General features: G+C 37.3%; 1 protein-coding gene across 1 annotated transcript in view; it reads left to right on the top strand.

Moving 5' to 3' along the window:
- LOC148950401 (uncharacterized) overlaps positions 1-22,216 on the top strand; it is a 52,867-nt gene that overhangs the window by 22,293 nt on the left and 8,358 nt on the right. The window contains exon 2 of the mRNA XM_089091587.1: positions 12,514-12,646. Coding sequence (XP_088947713.1) covers positions 12,514-12,646 — 133 coding nt within the window. The remainder of the gene's footprint in view (positions 1-12,513; positions 12,647-22,216) is intronic.

Below are 22,216 nucleotides of genomic sequence, written 5' to 3'. Positions count from 1 at the left end.
GATAAATTCAAAATGAACTTTGAAAAATCAAGAAAATGTAACTGTGACAAGGTGAACCACAACCAAACACTACTGAAATATTCCAACCCTTGCATTTCAACGAAAGAAATTCAAAATGAACTTTGAAAAATCAAGAGAATGTAACTCTGACAAGGTAAACCACAACCAAACACTACTGAAATATTCCAACTCTTTAATTTCAATGAAATAAATTCTAAATGAACATTGAAAAATCATGAAAATGTAACTGTGACACGGTAAACCACAACCAAACACAACTGAAATATTCCAACTCTTGCATTTCAACGAAAGAAATTCGAAATGAACTTTGAAAAATCAATAGAATGTAACTTTGTCTCTGTAAACCACAAAAAAACAATAGTTATATCGTACAACTATGTCATTTCAACGAAAGAAATTCAAAATGAACTTTTAAAAATCAAGAGATAGTAACTGTGACAAGGCAAAGCACGTTCAACCACAAGTGAAATATTCCAAAACCTGCATTTCAACGAAATAAATTCAAAATGAGCTTTGAAAAATCAAGAGAATGTAACTGTGATAAGGTAAACCACAACCAAACACTACTGAAATATTCCAACTCTTGCATTTCAAAGAACTAAATTCAAAATGAACTTTGAAAAATCTAGAAAATGTAACTGTGACAAGGTAAACCACAACCAAACACTACTGAAATATTCCAACTCTTTCATTTCAACGAAATAAATTCAAAATGAACTTTGAAAAATTAAGTGAATATGACTATGACAAGGTAAACCACAACCAAACACTACTGAAATATTCCAACTCTTGCATTTCAACGAATGAAATTCAAAATGAACTTTGAAAAATTAAGGGAATGTAACTGTGACAGGGTAAACTACAACATCACACTAGTGACATCTTCCAACTCTTGCATTTCAATGAATAAAATTCAAAATGAACTTTGAAGAATCAAGAAAATGTAACTGTGACAAGGTAAACCACAACCGAACACTACTGAAATATTCCAACTCTTGCATTTCAACGAAAGAAATTCGAAATGAACTTTGAAAAATCAAGAAAATGTAACTGTGACAAGGTAAACAACAACCAAACACTCCTGAAATATTCCAACTCTTTAATTTAAAATAACTAAATTATAAATTACCTTTGAAAAATAAAGAAAATGTAACTGTGAAAAGGTAAACCACAACCAAATACTACTGAAATATTCCAACTCTTGCATTACAACGAAGTAAATTCAAAATAAACTTTGAAAAATAAAGAAAATGTAACTCTGAAAATGTAAATCAACACCAAACACTACTGAAATATTCCAACTCTTACATTTCAATGAAAAAAATTCAAAATGAACTTTGAAAAATCAAGAAAATTTAATTGTGACAAGGTAAACCACAACGAAACACTACTGAAATATTCCAACTCTTGCATTTCAACGAAAGAAAATTCACAATGAACTTTGAAAAATCAAGAAAATGTAACTGTGACAAGGTAAACCACAACGAAACACAACTGAAATATTCCAACTCTTGCATTTCAACGAAAGAAATTCAAAATGAACTTTGAAAAATCAAGAAAATGTAACTGTGACAAGGTAAACCACAACCAAACACTACTGAAATATTCCAACTCTTGTATTTCAACGAAAGAAATTCAAAATGAACTTTGAAAAATCAAGAGAATGTAACTCTGACAAGGTAAACCACAACCAAACACTACTGAAATATTCAAACTCTTTTATGTCAATGAAATAAATCCAAAATGAACTTTGAAAAATCATGAGAATGTAACTGTGACACGGTAAACCACAACCAAACACTACTTAAATATTCCAACTCTTGCATTTCAACGAAAGAAATTCGAAATTAACTTTGAAAAATCAAGAGAATGTAACTGTGACACTGTAAACCACAAACAAAAAATTCTTAAATAATCAATCTCTTGAATTACATAGAAAGAAATTCAATTTTATCTTTGAAAAATCAAGAATTTGTAAATTTGAAAAGGTAAACAATAACCAAACCCCTATAAAATATTCCATCTCTTGCATTTCAACGAATGAAAATCAAAATGAAATTTGAAAAATAAATAAATTGAAAATGTGAAAAGGTAGAAAACCACCATAAAATACAGAAATATTCCAACTCTTGCATTTCAACGAAAAAAATTCAAAATGAACTTTGAAAAATCAAGAGAATGTAACTGTGATAAGGTAAACCACAACCAAACACTACTGAAATATTCCAACTCTTGCATTTCAATTAAAGAAATTCAATATGAACATTTAAAAATATAGAAAATGTAACTGTGACACGGTAAACCACAACCAAACACTACTGAAATATTCCAACTCTTGCATTTCAACGAAAGAAATTCAAAATGAACTTTGAAAAATTAAGGGAATGTAACTATGACAAGGTAAACCACAACCAAACACTACTGAAATATTCCAACTCTTGCATTTCAATGAAAGAAATTCAAAATGAACTTTGAAAAATTAAGGGAATGTAACTTTGACAAGGTAAACTACAACAACACACTACTGAAATATTCCAACTCTTGCATTTCAACGAAAGAAATTCAAAATGAACTTTGAAAAATCAAGAGAATGTAACTGTGACAATTTAAACCATTAACAAACACTAATGAAATATTCCAAATCTTTAATTTAAACGAAGGAAATTCGAAATGAACTTTTAAAAATCAAGAAAATGTAACTGTGACTAGGTAAACCACAACCAAACACTACTGAAATATTCCAACTCTTGCATTTCAACGAAAGAAATTCGAAATGAACTTTGAAAAATCAAGGAAATGTAACTGTGACAGGGTAAACCACAACCAAACACTACTGAAATATTCCAACTCTTGCATTTCAACGAAAGAAATTCAAAATCAACTTTGAAAAATGAAGAAAATGTAACTGTGACAAGGTAAACCACAACCAAACACTACTGAAATAGTCCAACTCTTGCATTTCAACGAAGGAAATTCTAAATGAACCTTGAAAAATCAAGAAAATGTAACACTGACAAGGTAAACCACAACCAAACACTACTGAAATATTCCAACTCTTGCATTTCAACGAAAGAAATTCAAAATGAACTTTGAAAAATCAATAAAATGGATCGGTGACACGGTAAACCACTACCAAACACTAGTGAAATATTCCAACTCTTGCATTTCAACGAAAGAAATTCAAAATGAACTTTGAAAAATCAAGAAAATGTAACTTTGACAAGGTAAACCACAACCAAACACTACTAAAATATTCCAACTCTTGCATTTCAACGAAAGAAATTCAAAATGAACTTTGAAAAATCAAGAAAATGTAAGTGTGTCAAGGTAAACCACAACCAAACTCTACTGAAATATTCCAACTCTTGCATTTCAACGAAAGAAATTCAAATAAACTTTAAAAATCAAGAAAATGTAACTGTGACAAGGGAAACCACAACCAAACACAGGTGAAATATTCCAACTCTTGCATTTCAACGAAAGAAATTAAAAGTGAACTTTGAAAAATCAAGAGACTGTAACTGTGACAAGGTAACCCACAACCAACCACTACTTAAATATTCCAACTCTTGCATTTCAACGAAGTAAATTCAAAATGAACTTTGAAAAATCAGACCTTGGGCGGGGGGAGGGGCCGGGAGGAGGGGGTCGTTCTGTGTCTCAATGCACAAAAAAAGTATAAAAAATGGGGGAGGGAAGGGGAGGGGAGGAGGGGAGGGGGAGGAGGAGGGGGAGGAGGAGGGGGGAGGGGAGGGGAGGGGAAGGAGGGGAGGGGAGGGGGAGGAGGGGAAGGGGAAGGGGAGGAGGAGGGAGGAGATGGAGGGAGAGGGGCCCCTTTGGGGGGCCAAAGGGGGGATGGGTCCTTTGGTCCCCGGGGGGGGGGGGTCTGGGGGAACCTTGAGGGCCGGGGGCCCTTTTGGGAGCCCAGTGGACCTTTGAGGACCGGTGGCTTCCTTCGGGGTTGGGGTAGAGGGATTGGAATCCCTTTGGGGTTGGGGTAGAGGACCTCACAACACTGTTAAAATCGAACTTGTGTATTATAATGACCACAAAGTTTTACCCTCAAATTCTCTCCTAAAATCTCTTCAAAAATCATATTTTAAAATGTCTCTAACTGTTTCGCCGAAATAATTCCATAAAATGACTAAAACGGTTTCGCCCAAATAATCCCTAAACGTAATTTCAGCGTGTTCCTTTTGTTTGGCATCCCTGTGCTTTCACTTTGTCCCGGAGACTATTCTCTTTGGGAATGCACCAAATACATTAATTAACTTGACGTCATCTGTCAGACATTCCCTGGAAACAATTTGATTAATGACTGACAGCACAGGTGTTCCCCGGAAACTCATATCATTTGGCTCGAACAGCAACAAGAAGGGAGTGACAAAGTTCCTGTTTTTCCATTCTCACTGACAAAATCCATGAAAAACATCAAATAAATCGACCAACACACATAACCATCCATGAAAACAGACATAAATGTGACAAAATTCCTGTTTTTTCAAGTGAGAAAATTCCTGTTTTTTCATTCTCAGTGAGAAAACCATAAACCACGTGGTTCTCGTGGGACTCTATGCCCATATATGGTGTTATCGTGGGACCTTTACCCCCCCCCCCCTTCTACTATAGATACACATAGAGATAAGGTTTTTACTGAAATCTTTGTCGTAGAAACTTGATAAAGGGCTCATTCGATTTGAAATTCAAAGGACTAGTACCCTCTTTAATAATCAAAAGTGATTTGAGGGCAACTAACCCCGCTCTCACGCCCACATTTTCCCCAGACACTCCCCCACAACCCTTAGTGCAAGGATTATAAGTTATGCCCTGGGGGCATATTAGGTTTTTATTGAAATCTTTGTCGTAGAAACTTGAAAAAGGGCTCATTCGATTTAAAATTCAAAGGGCTAATACCCTTTTTAATAGTCGAAAGTTATTTGAGGGCAACTACCCCCCCCCCCTCTCACGCCCACCTTTTCCCCAAACACATCCAATCAAAATTTTTAGATAACCATTTTATTCAACGTAGTTGAAAGTTTTGGAAATTAGGTCTTTAAGGACGACAACCCCTCCCCACAGCCCTCAAGGCAAGGGTCGTAAGTTATGCCCTGGGGCATATAAATTTTTATTGAAAGCTTTGTCGTAGAAACTTCAAAATGGCTCATTCAATTGGAAATTGAAAGGGCTAGTGCATTTTTTAATAGTTGAAAGTTATTGGATAGCGACTAACGCCCCTCTCACGCCCAGCATTTACTCAAACACATCCAGTCAAAATTTTGAGATATCCATGTTGTTCAACGTAGTTGAACGTTCTGGAAATTAGGTCTTTCAGGATGATAATCCCCTCATAGTCCTCAGTGCAAGGGTTGTAAGTTATGACCAGGGGGCATTAAAGTTTATATCGAAAGTTGTTATAGAAATTTCAAAAAGGGTTCATTTAATTGGAAGTTGAAATTGCCCTTTTTAAATGTCGAAAGTGAGTGGAGAGTAATTAAAGCCCCGCTTACGCCCACCATTTCCCCAAAAACATTCAATCAAAGTCTAGAGATAGCCATTTTGTTCAACATAGTTCAAAGTTCTGGAAATTATGTATTTAAGGATGACAAACCCCCGAGAGCCCCAAGGGCAAAAATTGTAGTTTATGCCCTGCGGGCATATAAGATTTTATAGATAGAGTTGTCGTAAAAGTTCAAAAGGGGCTCATTCAATTCGAAATTCAGAGGGCTAGTGCCATTTGTAATAGTCGACAGGGATTGGAGCGTAACTAACCTCCCTCTCACGCCCACCATTCCTCCAAACACATCCAATTAAAATTTTCAGATGGTCATTTTGTTCAACTTAGAAGAAAGTTCTGGAAATTAAGTCTTTGATAATGACCTTAGGTTAAGGGTTGTAGTTTATGCCCTGGGGGCATATAAGGTGTTTAGAGAAAGCGTTGTCGTTTCCAGAAGTGCTCATTTGATTGTAAATCAAAAGGCCTAGTGCCCTTTTAATAGTCGAAAGTGATTGGAAGGCTTGACATTTTTATAGTAAAGAACGATGTGGGTATAATGTATTATTTGTTGTTGTTGTTGTTGTTGTTTAGACCAGGGCAATTCGTATCGAAGGGGTTGTCGTGGGAACTTCGAAAAGGGCTCAATCAATTGAAAATAGAAAGGGTTGATGTCCTTTTTAATAGTCGGAAGTGATTGGAGGGCAACTAATCCCCCTTCCACTCCCACCTTCCCAATTGCCCATTTGGTTTAAAAAATAAATTTTGCCTTAAGATTAAATAAAAATGCACAGTGATAATGCTAATTCCCAATAAGGCATCTCAGCAGTATCCCAAGAACGACAGAGGGAATTATGTTCAAACTTTTGGGGCTATTTCTGCTCTTAAAATTTAATCAAATCAAAATAGCATAAGTTTATCCAAGCTATTAAAGAAAGTAAACAGATTTTTTTGCGAGTGGTATCAAGTTTTCCATTTCAGGTCTTCTAGAGGAGGTATGAAACTAAATTAAACAGTACTATTTGTGTCCAGATTTTTAAAAGGGTGTATGTTGTTAAAAATTGCTGAAAATGTTTCTCCAGCATACAAATAGCAGACCAAACTATAAAGTCTTCAAAAAACAAAAAGATTTAAAGTATTATTTTCTTTTTCCCTGAAAAGACTATGCCAATAAAAAACGAAAAGAAATTAATTAAAAGAACTTTTTCTACAAAATAAGTTTTTCAAAGAAAAGTAAAGAACTCCGTTAAACAAAAAAAGAGCAAAAATAAAATCAAATAATCTACCAAGCGTGAAACTACCACAAATCAGCATCGATAAATAAATAAAACCCAAAACGACTAGAAATTACAATAAATAACCGAGTCAAACTCAAAACGAGCAGAAATACACTTACGTTATTTTGATTTGGCTAAATTTTAAGAGCAAAAATGGGAGGCTTGGCTTGGGAGGGTGGGCATGGGAGGGTGGGAGTAGAAGGGGGATTATTTTCCCTCAAATCACTTTCGACTATTAAAAAGGGCATCATCCCTTTCTATTTTCAATCGAATGAGCCGTTTTCGAAGTTCCCACGACAACTCCTTCGATTCGATACGAAGTGGTCTAAACAACAACAACAACGAAAAATGATACATTATACCCACTTCGATCTTTACTATAAAAATGTCAAGCCTTCCAATCACTTTCGACTATTAAAAAGGGCACTAGGCCTTTCAATTTCCAATCGAATGAGCCCTTTTGGAAACGACAACACTTTCTATAAACACCTTATATGCCCCCAGGGCATAAATTACAACCCTTACCCTAAAGTCTGTTAGGGTGGTTGTCATCCTCTAAGACCGAATTTCCAGAACTTTCAACTACGTTAAACAAAATGGCTATTTCAAAATTTTAATTGGATGTGTTTGGGGAAATGGTGGGTGTGAGAGGGATGATAGTCACCTTCCAATCACTTTTGACTATTAAAAAGGGTAGAAGCCACTCCAATTTCCAATTGAATAAGCGCTTTTCGAAGTTTCTTCGACAACTCCTTTGATACGAAGTGCCCTGGTCTAAAGGAAAAAATAAATAATTAATATACTGTGCCAACATCGTTCTTAAATGCCTCCGGTGTATAACTTAAAACCCTTGCACCGAGTGTTTTGGGGGAGTGTCCTCCTCTTTACTTATTCCCCGTTTCTTGTCTTATTCTTCTATGTCCCCGTTCTTTACTTAGACGGCGCAACCGCACTGCCTACGATATATGCAATAAACTTCTATAAAGACCTTATAAGCCCCCAGGGCAATACTTAAAAATCTCGTAGCAACAGCCCTAAGGGGGTTATCATCCTAAAATACCTAATTTCCGGAACGCTAAACTTCGTTGAAAAAAATTGATATCTCAACATTTGGATTGGATGTCATTTGGAAAATGGTGGGCGTGAGAGCGGCGTTAGTCGCTATCCAATCACTTTCAACTATTAAAAAAAGCAACTAGCCCTTTCAATTTCCAATTGAATGAGCTGTTTTGAAGTTTCTACCACATCGCTTTCAATGAAAACTTTATATGCCCCGGGGTATAACTTACAACCCTTGCCCTGAGGGTTGTGGGGGGAGGGGTTGTCATCCTTAAAGACTTAATTTCCAAAACTTTTAACTACGTTAATAAAATGGCTATTTAAAAATTTTGATTGGATGTGTTTGGGGAAAAGGTGGGCGTGAGAGGAGGGTTAGTTGCCCTCAAATCACTTTCGACTATTGAAAAGGGTACTATCCCTTTGAATTTCAAATCGAATAATCCCTTTGTCGAGTTTCTACGACAAATATTTCAATAAAACCCTTATATGCCCCCAGGGAATAACTTAAAACCCTTGCCCCGAGGGTTGTGGGGGAGTGTCCACCTCAAAAACATATTTTCTATCTGGAAATCAACTACGCTGAACAAAATGACGATCTAAAAATTTTGATTGGATGTGTTTGGGGGAATGATGGGTGGGGGGGGGGAAATTGCCCTCCAATCACTTTCGATTATTAAAAAGGGCACTAGAACTCTCAATTTCCAATCGAATGAGGCCCTTTTGGAGTTTCTACGACGACCCCTTCCATATGAAGTGCCCAGCTCTAAAGGAAAAAAATAATAAATAGTACATTGTGCCAACATCGTTCTTATATGCCCTCAGGGCATAACTTAAAACCCTTGCCCCGAGGGTTGGGGGGGGGGGGGAGTATCCTCCTCAAAAACATATTTTCTCTGTGGAAAACAACTACGCTGAACAAAATGGCTATCTCAAAATTTCGATTGGATTTGTTTGGGGAAATGATGGAAGTGGGGGAGGCTAGTTGCCTTCCAATCACTGTTGACTATTAAAAAGGGCACTAGCCATTTGAATGTCCAATTAAATGAGCCTTTTCTGAAGTTTCTATGACTATGCCTTCTATAAGAATCATATATGCCCTCAGACCATGAGATAAAACCATTGCCTGAAGGTTGTGTGGGTGTTACCTTCTCAAAAATATATTTTCCATCTGGAAATTAACTGGGCCGAACAAAATGGCTATCTCAAAATTTTGATTGGATGTGTTTTCGGGAATGATCGGCGTGTGGGGGGGGGGGGGTGGGGTGCTAGCTGCCCTCCAATCATTTTCGACTATTAAAAAGGGTACTAGCCCTTCGAATTTCCAATTGAATGAGCCTTTTTTGAAGTTTCTATGACAACGCCTTCTACAGAAACCTTATATGGCCCCAGGGCACAACTTAAAACCCTTGCCCTGATGGTCGTGGGAAAATGTTCTCCTCAAAACCATATTTTCTATCTTGAAGTCAACTACGCTGAACAAGATGGCTATCTCAAAATTTTGATTCGATGTGTTTGGGGGAATGCGGGGCGTGGGGGGACTAGTTGCCCTCCAATCACTTTCGACTATTAAAAAAGGCACTAGCCCTTTGAATTTCCAATAGAATCAGCCTTTTTCGAAGTTTCTATGACAACACCTTCTATAAAAACCTTATATGCCCCCAGGGCATAACTTAAAACCCTTGCCTTGAGGGTTGTGGGGGAGCGTCCTCCTCAAAAACATATTTTCTATCTGGAAATCATCTATGCTGAACAAAATGCCTATCTCAAAATTTTGATTGGATGTGTTTGGGGGAAAGATGGGCGTGGGGGGCTAGTTGCCCTCCAATCACATTTGACTATTAAAAGGGGCACTAGCCACTCCAATTTCCAATCGAATGAGCCCTTTTCGAAGTTTCTACGACAACTCCTTCGATACGAGGTGCCCGGATGAAAAAAAAACACATTGTACCCACATCGTTCTTTACTTAGGCAGCGCTAGCGCGCTGCCTATGATAATCAAACCATTCAATGTAATGAACGGTAGGTAAGGAGTACAATGGTAATGCTATTGTTTTTACTTTATAGGTATTTTATTAAAAAAAAAAAAAAAAACTGCGTGTGATTTGTTTTGTGATTTTTGCTTTATTAGAAAATTTGTGTTGTTATGTATATATATATATATATATATATATATATATATATATATATATATATATATATATATATATATATATATATATATATATATATATATATATATATATATATGGAAAGGTGTATTATTGTTCATATGGATTGAAATTCTGCGTCACTTTTGATCTTCTACGCTGTAAAAGCCATCACAATTTCTACAATAGGGGGCTCTGATGTTTCAATACAGTGCATTCAATACATCTGTTTAAATACGTTGAAACATTGTACATAGGTAGGAAAGGGAATTATTAGCATTTAAAATTGCAGAAAACCACAAACCGCTTGCCACCACCACCCACCTCCCCCCCCACTCCCCAACAAATTTCCTGGCGAAACTAAGGATGCCTCGCTTCACCTTTTCCACCACTGCCCAGGTTAGCTTGTTCATCTTTTATTTTAGTATACAAAGAACAAAATTATCACAGTAGGAGGGGCACTATTATCCTGTTATCCCATCCCCTAAAACCTATAATAAAGACAGACAAAAACATTACCGGGAGTCAAGAGAGATTAGAAATAAATTTTTATCACCCCCCCCCCTTTCCCAAAAATTCATTCTATACTTATCTGAAAGTTCAATGAGAATTTGGATATTTAGCCATTAAAATTTTAATTTTGAGGCATCAGCCCCTCCCTTCCCAAAAAAGAAACCACCACCCAGGGCCGTATCCAGGATTTTTGTTCAGGGGGGGTTTTACTAGTTTTTGACTTTTTTGGGGGGGTTTTACTAATTTTTGACTCAGTTTTCGACTAATTTTACTGATTTTTACCTAGGTTTTACTAATTTTCGACTTATTTTCGAGTCGGTAAAAAATTTGGGGGGGGGGGGGGGTTCAAACCGGGTACCCCCCCCCCCCCCCCCCTGGATACGGCCTTGCCACCACCCCTTATTCATAATATTTGATACACTTACACATCACTGCGTACAATTTTATAAAATGTGGAGCAAACCAAACCAGTTAAATGAAGCTTTAAAATAAGTGTCATAGACTTTTTTCTGCTATGAAAAGGGAGGTATTACCCCGCAGCACCCTTATTCAGGATTAGTGTGAATGAAGGAAAATAAGAGAATAACTCCTACCCTCTTCCCTATGCCTCTTTCTATATTTATCTTAAGGATTATAGAAAGTCAGACAATTTGGGCATTGAAATGCGGTTTTTAGGCATCACCCCGCCCACACAATGATTCACCGACCATTCTTCATAACAACTAATACGCAATTCCATATCACTAAAAATAATCTCATAAGAATCGAGTGAATCAACTTAGTTAAACTGGGAGCCAGCGTTTACCCTCCCCCCCCCCGGAAATTCCCCCCACGGAAAATCCTCCTGGCGAATTCCCTCCTCGGAAAAGTCCTCCCTGCCCCCCCCCCCGTGGAAAATTCCCACCGGATAATTAATCCCCACGGAAAATTCCCCCACGCGCAAAATTGAGCAGCCAAAGAGAAAGTACAAAAATAGGTACCTCAAAATGTCGATCAGAATGATGTCCTAATGGGAAACAAAAGGACAAGATATAAAAAATAGTTTTAGGAAAGAGGCTGGTTGGTCTCCAATCACTTTCAACTTATTAAAAAGGACTAGAACTCTCAATTTCTGATTGAATGAGTATCTTTCGAAATTTCTACAAACATGAGGTGGAGGTGGGGATAAGGAAGGGACGGTCTCTCTCCTATACGGAATAAATTCAGCTCATTTCGGGGTTTAATGTTACGCTTTACTTTCATAATTATAGCATAGACCGGAAATATTTATAGAAATCAAGAGGGATTTCTATCTCCAAGCCCCCCGCCCTTCTTAGAACTAATTCTGTATTTTACCTCCAGGCTCATTGAAGGGTGGAAATGTTTGTCCAACTTGTAAGAACGTAATAAAAATGCATAAAACCAAATTCTTCAAGTGTTTTTCGAAGTTTCTTGTAACTCTCCCCCCCACCCTAAAAAATAACGCCCCAAACAAGTCCTGGATATGGCCCTAGAGGTTATATATCAATTCCTGCCTACAGCCTCTCCTCGTCTCTCCCATATAACTAAAAAATTCTTCGGCGCTAGACCTTTTAATTTCCAATTGAATGAATCCCCTCCGAAGCATGATTAAACTGCTGGCGTGAAACTGAAAATTGTTATAGCCCAGTTGAAAAGTGGTTGTGATGAAAAGCAGACGTAGACTATTCCGATAAATCTAAACTGCGCTAGTTTTAAGTGAAAGAGAAAAGAGAAATATAAATTGTTTTTCTTCTTCAGTTTTGAACCTTATTACATTATGTAGTAAGAATTTTTGAAATTAAAGTTATTTGTCTATGTCAGGGAAATAATGCCTTAAAATTGTTGTTGCTGTTGGGGAATGGGGCAATACCAAAGGCGGCTAAATTCCAAACCACACATTCCGCACATGTGGTTTTCTTGAATCAGGTAAATATTTTTGGTATTTTAACTTGTAACTCATCGGTTACTATAGAACTTGCTTATCATCTTAACCCTGTACTTCCAGCTTTTTGTGATACTTGGAATAGCAATCTATCAGTGTGCTACAGCCTCTCCTCTATCTTTCCTTCAGCTGGTAAAGGCTCACCTCCATAAGAAGAAAGGATTAGCAGGTCTTGCCGGACTTGCAGGACTCGCAGGTATTACAATCTCTTACGCCATTAGGGCTGAAATTTTGATTCGTACTTGCAAGCAGGGTAGCATAGTGACGTATAATTCTCCCTGAGATTTTTTGGAAGAGCTCCGTTAAAATTGAGAAGTAACGGGTTAAAATGTCACCTTTTTCCTCTTTAATTAATAAACCTCACTCACAGAGAAAACATCCTTTGGCCCTCTCCTCCACCTGAAGGGCCAAAAATGCAAATAACTGTTTGGGTCAGTTTCCAATTTTAGTCCATGTCCATATCAAACACGGAGTAGAGAAAAAGTTCCTTAGAAGCCTATGAAGTTTCAAAGAAATCTATGAATTGAGTAATTTTTCTACATTTTATGTATAATCTTGATGATATTCACATTACTAAACCATCATTAGTTCCAACTACCATAACTCGACCACCAAACAACTCAACAACCCTCAACTCCAACCACCATGACTCGACAACCTACTCAACCCCCTCAGCTCAACTACCGCTTAACTCAACTACCTTAAATTCAACCACCAAACAGCTCACCCACCGTCTGCTTGACCACCAAACAACTCAAATACCCTGAAACCAACTACCACTTAACTCAACTACCTTAAATTCAATTACCAAATAGCCTAACCACCATAAACCCAATCATTGCATATTTTAACCACCACATAAGTCAACCACAACATAGCTCAGATCTGCTTCAATTTTTGGTCTGGTGCAGGATTTTTTATATATTGTTTTAAAAAAGAAGCAGAAAACGAACAATTGCAATTGGTGCCATTTTTTAAGAAGAGCAAAACGCGATTCAAAAACAGAAAAACTCGACTTCAGCGAGCAAAATACGATTGAGCAATTCGTATTTGTTTTTCTGCTACTTTTTTTTTTTAAGTCCTTTTTTTTTAACAACTATAAATATTTCTATCTTCTAAATTTATTTAAGCTTCAATCTGACCACAGTGAAGATGTTAAAAGTAGAATAGCCAAGGCTCAGGGTGTTTTTTCACAGTATAGGAAAGTTTGTAAAAATAGGAAGATATGTCTGCAAACCAAGATTAGAGTATTGGAAGCTACAGTGATGACAGTGGTCAAATATAGCTCTGAAGCATGGGCGCTCCGAAAAGTGGATGAAGATTTGCTAGATGTTTTCCAGAGAAATCGCCTACGGATCGTTATGGGTACCCGGCTGACTGACCCTATTTCAAACAATAGGCTATACGAAAAATGTGGTTCAATCGCTTTTATTGATGATGTTTTACCTGGAAAGCGTTTAGCTTTTAAAAATGCTCTGTATAAATTAAAAAATTGAATTCCCATTCAGTACTGTATTTTTTCATTCAGTTACCCTTTCACCGTTACATGGAGAGGGTCTTCAAATTTTAGTTGCGCTTCGTTTCAAGGTTTGAAAATTTTTTTATAGTATCCATGGAGTTTTATTAGTAATTTTTGATTTTATTATACTGCACTGAGGACGGTCAAGCGGAGGTCTTGACCGAAATATTTGCATTTTAGTTCATATGTTTCACTGGCTTGTATAATCCTCGTTTTTCTCTTCTTTTTTTTTTACTATTGTTTCGTTTTATGATGATGTTTTACCTGGAAAGCGTTTAGCTTTTAAAAATGCTCTGTATAAATTAAAAAATTGAATTCCCATTCAGTAATGTATTTTTTCATTCACTTACCCTTTCACCGTTACATGGAGAGGGTCTTCAAATTTTAGTTGCGCTTCGTTTCAAGGTTTGAAATTTTTTTTATAGCATCCATGGAGTTTTATTAGTAATTTTTGATGTTATTATCCTGCACTGAGGACGGTCAAGCGGAGGTCTTGACCGAAATATTTGCATTTTAGTCCATATGTTTCACTGGCTTTTATAATCCTCGTTTTTCTCTTCTTTTTTTTTTTTTACTATTGTTTCGTTTTATCATGATTAGCAAGTGTGGTCTCAGAAATTATTTATTAAAGTTATAAAAACAAAACATTTGTATTTTTTTCAGTAAAGTGCAAATTATGTTCTGGCCTTGGGAAGGCATGCTGTCTTGCTGACTAGGCAAATAATCTACCTAGTTCCACGCTTGGTAGATTATTTTATTTTATTTTTGCTCATTTTTGGTTTAACGGAGTTCTTTACTTTTCTTTGAAAAACTTATTTTTTCGAAAAAGTTTTTTTAATTAATAGAAACAAATAATATGCTTAATCATTCGAACTGATGTACTTGGTATACTTTGGTAATGTGCAACCTTTAGGTCACACCCATGCAATATTGACGTAATCAAACAGTTCGTGGGAACGAACTGCAAGTAAAGAGCGACGTAGCTCAATAGTAGATAAAACGGCACTGGTTAAGAAAGCGGTAAATACGCGATAAGTGAAGTTTTGTTAATGCTAATGAGATAAAACAAAATAGAATGGAAATATAACAGTTTAGAAACAAGTTTCGGCTATATATTTGCACATTAGGGGGCTGGGGGTAAAGCATAGCATTACGTAACCTAACCTAACCTAGGTACCTTTTCCTCCCTAAACCACAAAAAAAAAGTTTAAATATTGTGAACGCAGTGACAAACCATGGTTTGCAATCAAATTTTCTGTTGAAAAACAACCGTTTGACTAGTTTCTTAAGCATCTTCCCTATATAATATATCGCGTGTTCACCGCTTTGTTAACCAGTAACAACGAAACTCCAAAAACGGAATTTTGATATCAATAGATATACCCAAAGAATTTGCTTCTTATGCTGGTTCCAAATATATAAGAATCATCAGTTTAGTGTTACCCATTAAATGCTACGTGCCTTAGAAAATTTTACTGATTTTCGAAAAAGGGGAAAACACCCCCTAAAATTCAATAGTCTTAATGAAAATCACACCATCGGACTCAGTGTATCCGAGAACTCCATTGTAGAAGTTTCAAGCTCCCATCTGCAAAAATATGGATTTTTTTTTTTTGCCAGAAGAAATATCACAGATGTGTTTATTGGTTCGTTTTGTTTTCTTCCCCAGAGGTGATCACATTAAACCAGTAGCCCTAAAATATTGTGAAAGGGCTCATTCGAACAGAAATTCGAAATTCTAGCACTCTTTTTAAGTGACCAAAAAGATTGGAGGGCCACTAGCTCCCCTCCCACTCTCTTTTTTCAGTAAAGTAGTCCAATCAAATTTGGAGACGGCCGTTTTGTTCAGCACAGTTGAAAAGACCAGTAACTATGACTTTGGGGATAACTTAACGCCCCAAAGCCCCAGGAGAAAGGTCCGTGAGTCATGAAATTTGCCTATTGTTTACGTATAGTGTTCGATATTGGGAAATATACACAGACACTTTTCGGAGGGGGGGGGGAGGGGGTGAATTTTTTGCTGGGGGATTTTCGACCGAAAATATTTACGTGGGGAGAGAAGTTTTTGGGCTTAACCTTTCCAGGGGAAATTTTACACTGAAGGAATTTGTCAGAATTCCTATATGAAATTCTGTTTATATGCCTTACTTTCTCTTTACCGACACAATTTTACATTTGGAAATGTTAAGGGGAATTGTCCGGAAGAAATTTTTAACGGCTTAGAACTGTCTAGAGTATCTTTCCGTAGGGGGGGGGGGATTTTACCCTGGAGATATTCTGCAAGGGGGTGTTTTCCACGGGATAATTCTCTAGAGAGAATTTTCTGCGAGAGCAGCTTTTTAGTAGGGGGTAGGGGGGTATTTCTGGGAAAACTTTTCCACGGAGGAGGGGATTTCCGGTACGATTTCAAAAACAATCAGAAATTAGTCTTTTTCAAATAAAAGTGCGATAAGAAAAATTTTTCACCCGGAATCGTCCGCAAAAAAAGAATTTGGGCGTAATTTTCAACTAGAATGGAATTCTCTGGGGGGATTTTCCTGGAAGGAAGGGGGCATTTTAAAAGGGGAAAACTTTCCATGGAGGTATTTTCCGTGAGAGGAAGGAATTTTCCACGGTGGGGGAACAGGATTTCCCGGCATTATTTAAAGAGAATCAGAAATTGAATTGAAAAAAACAAGTTTTTTTTCAACTGAAAGTAAGGAGTAACATCAAAATTCAAAATGAACAGAAATTATTAAGTATATAAGGAGGTTGTCCCTTCCTCAATACCTTGCTCTTTACGCTAAAGTTTGGCTTTTTATCCAAATTCTTCAAGAGCGAACTGAAACACAAGGGCCGTTTAATTAGAATAATAGGCTTTTTTATAAGTTCCAAAAAGAACGTTAGCGTAAAGAGCAAAGTATTGAGGGGGGCAGCCCCCAACAGATACGTGATAATTTCTCTCCGTTTTAAGTTTTGATGTTTTCTCCTTACATTCAGTTGAAAACTTGTCTTTTTAAAGTAAATTTTCAGATAAGTCGAAAAAATCTTGACTTTTAACCTGAGTAAATAAGCTGAGTTTTTACCTTGGATGTTTCTTTCAGAGGCAATGCTGTATCGTTGCCTATAATAAAGGCCATACGGCTCCAATGTTTATTATTATTTATTTTTATTTCCAGAGGCACTTCATATGGAAGGGGTCGTCGTAGAAACTTCAAAGGGGGCTCATTTGATTGGAAATCGAGAGTTCTAGTGCCCTTTTTAATAGTCGAAAATGATTGGAGGGCAACTAGCCCCCATCCCCACGGCCATCATTCCTCCAAACACATCCAATCAAAATTTTGAGATAGCCATTTTGTTCAGCGTAGTTAATTTCCAGATAGAAAATATATTTTTGAGGAGGACACTCCCCCGCAACCCCCTGGGCAAAGGTTTTAAGTTACGCCCTGGGGCACATAAGGTTTGTATAGAAGGTGTTGTCGTAGAAACTTCAAAACAGGCTGAATCGATTGGAAATTAAAGGGCTAGTGCCCTTTTTAATAGTCGAAAGTGATTGGAGTGTAACTAGCCCCCCCCCCCTCATGCCCATCATTTCCCCAAACACATCCAATAAAAATTTTGAGATAGGCATTTTGTTCAGCGTAGTTGATTTCCAGATAGAAATTATGTTTTTGAGGAGGAAACTCCCCAACAACCCTCAGGGCAAGGGTTGTAAGTTATACCCTGGGGGCATATAAGGTTTTTTATAGAAGGTGTTGTCCTAGAAATTTCAAAAAAGGCTTATTTGATTGGAAATTCAAAGAGCTAGTGCCCTTTTTAATAGTCGAAAGTGATTGAAGGGGAACTAGCCCCCCCCCCCCCCCACGCCCATTATTCCCCCAAACACATCCAATCAAAATTTTGAGATAGCCATTTTGTTCAGAGTAGTTGATTTCCACATAGAAAATATATTTTTGAGGAGGAAACTCCCCCACAACCCTCAGGGCAAGGGTTTTAAGTTATTCCATGGGGTCATATAAGGTTTTTATAGAAGGCGTTGTCGTAGAAACTTCAAAACAGGCTCATTCGATTGGAAATTAAAGAGCCCCCTTTTTAATAGTCGAAAGTGATTGGAGTGCAACTAGCCCCCCCCCACGCCCCTTATTTCCCCAAACACATCCAATTAAAATTTTGAGATAACCATTTTGTTCAGCTTAGTTGATTTCCAGATAGAAAATATATTTTTGAGGAGGACCCTCCCCCACAACCCTCAGGGCAAGGGTTTTAAGTTATACCCTGGTGGCATATAAGGTTTTTATAGAAGAAGTTGTTGTAGAAACTTAAAAAAGGCTCATTCAATTGGAAATTCAAAAAGCTAGTGCCCTTTTTATTAGTCGAAAGTGATTGGAGGGCAACTAGCCCCCCCCCCCTCCACACCCATTATCCCCCCAAACACATCCAATCAAAATTTTGAGATAACCATTTTGTTCAGCGTAGTTGATTTCCAGATAGAAAATATATTTTTGTGGAGGACACTCCCCCACAACCCTCAGGGAAAGGGTTTTAAGTTATGCCCTGGGGGCATATAAGGTTTTTATAGAAGGCGTTGTCGTAGAAACTTCAAAACAGACTCATTCAATTGGAAATTAAAGGGCTATTGCACTTTTTAATAGTCGAAAGTGATTGGAGGGCAACTTGCCCCCCCCCCCACCCCCATCAATAATCAAAACACATCCAATAAAAATTTTAAGAAAGCCATTTTGTTCAGCGTAGTTGATTTCCAGAGAGAAAATACGTTTTTGAGGAGGACACTCCCCCACAACCCTCAGAGCAAGGATTTTAAGTTATGCCCTGGGGGCATGTACGGTTTTTATAGAAGGCCTTGTCGTAGAAACTTCAAAAAGGCTCATTTGATGTGAAACTCAAAGGGATAGTGCCCTTTTTAATAGTCGAAAGTGATTGGAGGGGAACTAGCCCCTCCCCCCACGCCCATCATTCCCCCAAACACATCCAATCAAAATTTTGAGATAGCAATTTTGTTCAGCGTAGTTGATTTACAGATAGAAAATATGTTTTTGAGGAGGACAATCCCCCACAACCCTCAGGGCAAGGGTTTTAAGTTATGCCCTGGGGGTATATAAGGTTATTATAGAAGGCTTTGTCATAGAAACTTCAAAAAAGGCTCATTCGATTGGAAATTCATAGGGATAGTGCCCTTTTTAATAGTCGAAAGTGATTGGAGGGCAACTAGCCCCCCCCACGCCCATCATTCCCGCATACACATCAGATCAAAATTTTGAGATAGCCATTTTGTTCAGCGTGGTTGATTTTCAGGTAGAAAATATGTTTTTGAGGAAGACATTTCCCCACAACCCTCACGGCAAGGGGTTTAAGTTACGCCCTGGGGGCATATAAGGTTTTTATAGAAGGCGTTGTCGTAGAAACTTCAAAAAAGGCTCATTCGATTGGAAATTTAAAGGAATAGTGCCCTTTATAATAGTCGAAAGTGATTGGAGGGCAACTAGCCCCCCCCCCCGCGAATCATTCCCCCACGCCCCTCCAATCAAAATTTTGAGCTCGCCCTGTCGTTCCGCATAGTTGATTTTCCGATTGAAAATATATTTTTGTGGAGGACAATCCCCCACAACCCTCAGGGCAAGGGTTTTAAGTAAAGCCCTGGGGGCATATAAGGTTTTTATAGAAGGCGTTGTCGTAGAAACTTCAAAAAGGCTCATTCGATTAGAAATTCAAAGGGATAGTCCCCTTTTTAATAGTCGAAAGTGATGTTATTTGGACCATTTTGTTCAGCGTAGTTGATTTTCAGATAGAAAATATATGATAGATTTATATATTAATAGATAGGTTTCCATGTTTTATTATTTTTTTTTAGTGGTGAAATAATATCAGTGAAAACAGGACCACTAGCTAGAAGGCTTTGTACTTCCAGCCCCGACTACCCACCCTTTTGGACTAAACCCCACCCGCTGCTCCCAAATGTTGCACAACTGGGAGGATAGCTCTATATACTGCTTATTAATGGGTACCTCTTTTATAAAGCTATTTTAGACTTATTTTTTTTTATTAATGTTTTCTGTTACTAAGTCTTTGACAATAGAAAACCAAAGGTCATAAAGACCATAAGACTTTAATGTTTTATTGGGCCCTTTTGTAAAAACTCCTCATTTTGTTGTGCACAGCCAGCCCCACCTGTCCACCCCTTAGCATTAAACCTGACCCCCTAATATCCTCCCATTTGCAGCGCAAATTGGGTGCACAAAAAATCCGAAAAATGGTCTAATCAAAACGATGCTATTCTTTCTGCATCAACAAATGGAATAACCTAGCAAGATCCATTCATTGTTGCGTGAAAAAATAAGGTTTTATTTTTCAGAGGCATGTAAATTAAGCTGTCTATAGCAAAGGCCATAAGGCTTCAATGTTTTATTATTATTAATTTAAAAAAAAACCTTACATTAAAATAAGTTTTTTAAGAAGAGTAAAGAGCCATATTGAACTCAGGACCAGCAGAAATTAATTCCTTTTATAGTTAAAACTCAAAAAGACCAGAAATTACTGTTAAAGAATAAAAAAAGCCCCGAACGAACAGAAATTAAAATTAACTATCTTGCAAGCGTAAAAATAACCGATGCAAACATAAATAAATGAATAAATCTTATATAGCTTCAATATTTTTTATTACTTTCTCCCCAGAGCAGCTTTATCTGCAAGATTAAAAATACCATTTTTTTAAAAACAGTTGAAAGGATAAGTAACAAAACTCTGGCGTCGACAAAACCCCCCAGGGCCCGGGGGCAGGAAGGGATTCTCGTATAAACTTCAGAGAGGGCTCATTTGATTGGAAATTGGAAGTTCTAGTACAGCTCTTAAGAATCAAAATTGATCGAAGGGCAAATAACCCCCCCACACGCTCTTTTCCCCCACCCCTTCCTTTGAACTAATTCTGTTTATACATGAAGGTCAAATGAGAGTTAATTGTTTTGGTATTAACACACACCTATTAGGCATCTGCTCTCCTCCCTAACAAGAAAAGAAACAGAGAGTGTAAGGCAGTGGCGGATCCAGGAAAGAGGACACTCCCCCACAACCCTCAAGGCAAGGGTTTTAAGTTATACCCTGGGGACATATAAGGTTTTTATAGAAGCCATTGTCGTAGAAACTTCAAAAAATACTCATTCGATTGGAAATTCAAAGGGCTAGTGCCCTATTTAATAGTTTAAAGTGACTTGATGGCAACTAACCTCCCTCTGTCGCCCACTTTCTCCCACACACATCCCCTACAAAGTTTAAGACGGCCATTTAATTAAACCTAGTTTTAATTTCTGAAACTTAGGTATTTGAGGATGAGAACTCCTCCAGAACCCTCAGGGCACGAGTTGTAATTTAAGGATCCTCCGAATCCTTCTCACTATTTCTTATGGAAGGGATGCTCGTATAAACTTTAGAGAGGGCTCATTTGACTGAAATTGAAAGTTCTTGTTCACTTTTTAAGAGTCAAAAGAGATTGGAGGGTAACTAGCCCCCCCCCCTCCTCCAAGCCCTAAATGCATCAGATAAAAATGTTGAGATAGACATTTTGTTAAAATTTTTCAAAGTTCTGATAGCAAAAACCTCCGGTTTCGACACAGCCCACCAGTGCCCGGGGGTAGGCGTTTTAAGTTGTGCCCTAGGGAGTAACTTATTAAATGGGATTTATAACTGATGGGAAGGTGTTTTTTATGGGAAGAACGCATAGGAAATCTATTATAATTATCCAATTATAAGGTTAAAATACATACTCTGTGATAAATGCAAAATTGCTTTGGCACACAAAATCCTATTAAGGTCAATTCCAAACAGTCGTGATCCCTTTGTGTCAGCAAGTGAAATGGTCTAAACCCCCTTATTGGAGCTATTTCTTCAATCCATTCATTGTTGTCAATCGCTGTCCACAAGTTATGCAAGCTATCTATTGTTCATATATAAGGTTTTCATCAAAGAGTTAATCGTATAGACTTTGAAAAAAACCTCACTCGATTTAAATTGAAAGTTCTAGATCTGTTTTTTTAAAGTCAAGAATAATCGGACCGTAAATACCCCCCCCCCCCTTGCCATAAAAACTTGAAAAATTTTGCATTCAAAGACGAACAAAAATTAATTAAAAGAAAACTTTCTGAAATATGAGTTTTTCAAAGAAAAGTAAAGACCATTTTTAACTTAAGATCAGGAGATACAAATATCTGTTAAAATGTCAACTCAAAACGACCAGAAATTACTATTAAAGAATAAATG

This window comes from Artemia sp. Qi Xiang Cuo, chromosome 7, assembly GCF_049724085.1.
Source record: "Artemia sp. Qi Xiang Cuo chromosome 7, ASM4972408v1, whole genome shotgun sequence".
NCBI lineage: Eukaryota > Metazoa > Arthropoda > Branchiopoda > Anostraca > Artemiidae > Artemia > Artemia sp. Qi Xiang Cuo.
This window is presented reverse-complemented; position numbering and strand designations above follow the sequence as displayed.